The 4,823-nt window shown below is 44.4% G+C and overlaps 1 protein-coding gene across 1 annotated transcript in view; it reads right to left on the reverse strand.

Moving 5' to 3' along the window:
* ABL1 (ABL proto-oncogene 1, non-receptor tyrosine kinase) overlaps nt 1–4,817 on the reverse strand; it is a 204,233-nt gene extending 199,416 nt beyond the window's left edge. Inside the window, exon 1 of the mRNA XM_011971147.1 lies at nt 3,563–4,817. Coding sequence (XP_011826537.1) covers nt 3,563–3,698 — 136 coding nt within the window. The 5' untranslated portion in view covers nt 3,699–4,817. The remainder of the gene's footprint in view (nt 1–3,562) is intronic.
* Nucleotides 4,818–4,823: the final 6 nt, after the last annotated feature.

Genomic DNA, 4,823 nt, shown 5'->3' on the forward strand with positions numbered 1-4,823 from the left:
TTTTTTTTTTTTTTTTTTTTTTTTTTTTTGAGACAGAGTTTTGCTCTTGTTGCCCAGGCTGGAGTGCAATGCACGATCTCGGCTCACTGCAACCTCCACCTCCCAGGTTCAAGCAATTCTCCTGCCTCAGCTTCCCATGTAGCTGGGATTACAGCATGTGCCACCACGCCCGGCTAATTTTGTATTTTTAGTAGAGACTGGGTTTCTCCATGTTAGTCAGGCTGGTCTTGAATTCCATGCCTGAGGTGATCTGCCCACTTTGGCCTCCCAAAGTGCTGCGATTACAGGCGTGAGCCACTGCGCCTGGTCTAGCCAGGAATTTCTTAAAGGCTGGGTGCCATGTAGAATCTGAAACCCTACCAATGAACTGCATTCTTTTTTTTTTCCTCCAGAGACATGGTCTCCCTCTATTGCCCAAATTGGAATGCACTGGTGTGTTCACAGCTCACTGCAGCCTCAACTCTTTGGCTCCAGTGGGAGCTTGGCTAATTTTTTAAATTTTTGTAGAGGTAAGATCTCACTAGATTTCATGGCTGGTTTCGAACTCCTGACCTCAGGTGATCCACCCACCTCGGCCTCCCAAAGTGCTGGTATTACAGGCGTGAGCCACCGCACCTGGCCTCCATTTTGCACTTTGAATGGATCTTTAACCTGTGCATGATTTTATGTCATGCATTGATCATTTAGAAAATACTGGTTTGGCTGGGCATGGTGGCTCACACCTGTAATCCCAGCATTTTGGGAGGCCGAGGTGGCCAGATCATTTGAAGTCAGGAGCTCAAGACCAGCCTGGCTAACATGGTGAAACTACATCTCTACTAAAAATACAAAAAATTATTCACTTGTGGTGGTGCATGCCTTGTAATCCCAGGTACTCGGGAGGCTGAGGCACTAGAATTGTTTAAACCTGGGAGGCGGAGGTTGCAGCGAGCCAAGATCACACCGCTATACTCCAGCCTAAATAACATAGCAAGAGTCTGTCTCAAAAACAAACAAAAAAGAAAATATTGATTTACTGATTTATGTAGATCTTCCAAATAAAACATTTCATTATATTAAAATATGGCATCTGTAAATATTACCACCAATCTCTATATCACAGTGGCAGATAAAAATTCTCTATTAGCCGGGCGTGGTGGGTGCACACCTGTAATCCCAGCTACTTGGGAGGCTGAGGCAGGAGAATCGCTTGAACCTGAGAGGCAGAGGTTGCAGTGAGCCGAGACTGCACCACTGCACTCCAGCCTGGGCGACAAGAGCGAAACTCTATCTCGAAAAGGAAAAAAAACAAAAATTCTCTAAAATCCTAATTTTCACTGGAAAGCTAAAATTTCATCATCGGCAACAAATACTACCTGGTGTTTTCTTCGAAAGATTCCTTCATACACTTTTTAGTTTGAATAATCATAGACTGTCATAGTTTCAAGTAAACATGGTAGTCCATGACAAAAGCGGCTAGTTCAGTTTGCAACCCAATCACCGAAGTGCTTTTCCTGGAGATAACCATTATACTTTACTACACAGTATAAGTATTTGATGCATACCTCCCTTTTTAATCCACAGAATATTAAGAAGACATACACAAGGGTCAAAATTTAATAAAATTAATAATTTTTGCTGCTTCATCAAGGTATTTTCCAGTGAAAACTGGTCAGGTGCAGTGGCTTATGCCTGTAATCCCAGCACTTCGGGAGGCTGAGGCGGGTGAATCACCTGAGGTTAGGAGTTCAGGACCAGCCTGGCCAACATGGCGAAACCCCGTCTCTAATAAAAACAAAAATTAGCCAGGCGTCAGTGGCACGTGTCTGTAGTCCCAGTTACTTGGGAGGCTGAAGCAGGAGAATCGCTTGAACCCGGGAGGCAGAGGTTACAGCGAGCCGAGATCGCAATACTGCACTCCAGCCTGGGTGACACAGAGCGACTCTTGACTCAAAAAAAAAAAAAAAAAAGCTATTTTTCAGTGAAAAGTGGATATGTGTGTGTGTGTGTGCATATATATATATTTTTTAAGTGTGAGTGCATGTCACGAAGAATGCAATGACTGCAAGTACAGTTGGGTGCCACAACCCTGATTCATGCTAAGACACCTGCTTTACTTTGGTACCATTAGTGCAAACGTCAACACAGCAAAGAGACAAGATCTTGGTACTCCATTAACATGAAAACAGTTTCAGCCTCTCAACCCCTGAAGGGATATCAGGGACACCTAGGGAACTACACTGCTTTCTATACCAGCTTCCCGGAATGAGATTACTGGGTCACTGGCACATACATTTCAAATTCTGGTAAGTTCCGCCAAAGCTCTCCAAAAAGTCTGTACCAATTTTCACTATGTAAGGTGCATGATCATCACAAGTTAAAATGTAAATAATTCACTTTTTAAATCCTGAATTTGGGAGCCATCATAACACATGACCATATTGGCTTGCCTCAAAACAAAGCTAAAATAGAATTAATGTTTCAAGGCAAAGTAAAATCCAAGCACCCGGATTTATTTAGATGAAGTGAGTATTTTCTTGTAAGAAAGTAAAACTTCAACTGTCAAAGGCAAGTTCATCCAACAGAAGCCTTTGTTGACGGCAGTCACCCAATGTTAAGAAGTATTTCGGAATGAATTTCAAACTATAAGCCACTGGCACACTTGATACGTTTGCTTATAGGATAGGAGGGCTCAACTGATTTTTTAATATAAAGGACACAATCTGAAAAATGGCAGGCTGCAACAGTACAAACAATAACCCTAATTAATTGGTTATAGACATTAGTGTAAGCCGACCCTTGGCTTTAACTTCACACAGAATTACTGGACATGAACAACATAAAATGTACTGTCAGCACTCAAATGCCAAATATGTTCATAAAAATGTCAAAGACAACTTTTACTGGCCCAAATGTCACTCTAAACAGGGAGAAGAGAGGATGAAAGCTTCATCAACGAGGAAGGGATTACTCCTATGGAAGGTAAGACAGAAGCTGTGTATCTAAAATTCATAAGGAATGCTGCCTCCCCACTTGATTTTTCCCACATGGCTCCAAAGTGAGTATTTTCAAGTCCCACTTATGATGGAAAAGGTCAAGGATATTAGCGTCAACCAGTATCTATGATTCTTAACTTTACCAGAAAAACAAACCACTTTGAGAATATGATAAAAGCTCTCTGTAGACAAAGCAGTAAAGAATCCATGCATGTCAGAAGAGCCCTTGACTTCGGTGAGAGCAGAATCATAGAACCATGCATCCTAAGAAACCACTGAAGTCCAGCCCCTCAGGAAACTGAAGTCCTGGGACAGTAAAATGGTTTGTCCAAGGTCAACAGTGAATTCGCAGAGGAAGCAGGCAAGAAATAAGCAACTCAAATAGATTCTGAATAAAGCCGAACTCACGAAGTAACTTTTTCTTATACAAAGTAAGTTTCACCAGAAACTTAAGAGATAACTAAAGTAACAAATGTATTAAGTGGAATTGGAAGGAACTGTCGCAAGTACTATTGTTCAAAGTTCCTTGAAGGCCTAAGATGAACGCATGAGGAAAATAATGAGCAGAAATTTTGAAAAGCACTCACCATGTTCCACAAAAACATTGCAGTGTGGACCCCCATGCCTCGATGATTCCTTCTTCCCTGCTCCTTTAATAAAATGTAGGGCAGGCAAGCTTGGCCTTCTTTGGTCCCCAAGAACTTTTCCAGGCTGCTGCCCCATAAAGTAATAATGGGTAACCCTTTCCAGAAGAGGGTTCACGATCTTCCAGAACGGTCAGAAAGCGTAGAGGCAAATGGCATATACGTAGGATTTCACATTCGCTGCATCTCCACAAGTCAGCAATTGAAGTCAATCAGAGAAAGACCTCTTCCATAACAAAAGGAAGCACTTTTTTTAGGTTGACACTTGCAAGCAGGAGTTCCAATTATTTTCGCAGTTTATCAATTTTAAGTAATGTAATTGCAGTGTTACCCAAAAGTTTCTTGACTTTTTTTTTTTTAACGGGCTGAATAACAATTTCTTTTCAAGAAGAAAAACCTAAGCAGAAATATTCACAGGGGATGCTGAAAAGGGTCAATAATGCTAGTCATTTCAATTCCCACATATAAAGGAAACGCTGATCGTCTTTGGCTACTCCTCCAGAACTTTTCCTGTGGAAGTCACCAACCTCCTATCTTAGCTTCTTCATCTTCCAACAAATTTCCTGCCGAACTAGTGGCCGCTCTCGCTTCTCTGCTCTGCTCTCCGGAAAAGGACACGGGTCACCCAGATTTCAGCGAGTTTGCCCTCGACTCTGACGAAAAGGAATGCATTGCCAGCAACTTTTAAGTCCGCTTTTTAAAAGGCCTGTGGAACCAATCCAGACTTTTCCTTTGCATTAAAGTTTTTGGCTGAGCTGAGACTAAGGGGGCCGTAGGTGACATTGGAAGAAGTCAGGGCATTAGAGGCTCGCGGGAGCCACCTTGGGGGAAGGGGAGACCCCTTGACAGCAGGGAGGGATTTGAATGAGAGGCTCTGTGGCCAAAGTTGGGGCCGGGATCCGGAACAAGGGGCGGCTCGGGGCTGAGGGAGGCTGCCGGGGCGCGGCACGGGCGGCTTACTCCAGGGCGACGCTCTTCCACGCCTCGGAAAACGGGGTGTCCCAAGCTGAGGGAAACAGACCACCCCCAGTGTCCCAAAGCCGGGGTGGAGCTGTAAGGGACGAAGGACTCTCGCGGCCCAGACAGCGGAAGGCGGGCGCCGTGTAGAGGAGGCCCGGCCGCCTCAGCTGCCCCAAGCCCGGGGGTCTCTGCCTGAGACACCCTCTCCCCCGGCCCCGGACGCTGACACCACCACCGCCCTCAG

Source organism: Mandrillus leucophaeus, unplaced genomic scaffold, assembly GCF_000951045.1.
Source record: "Mandrillus leucophaeus isolate KB7577 unplaced genomic scaffold, Mleu.le_1.0 Scaffold99, whole genome shotgun sequence".
Taxonomy (NCBI): Eukaryota; Metazoa; Chordata; class Mammalia; order Primates; family Cercopithecidae; genus Mandrillus; species Mandrillus leucophaeus.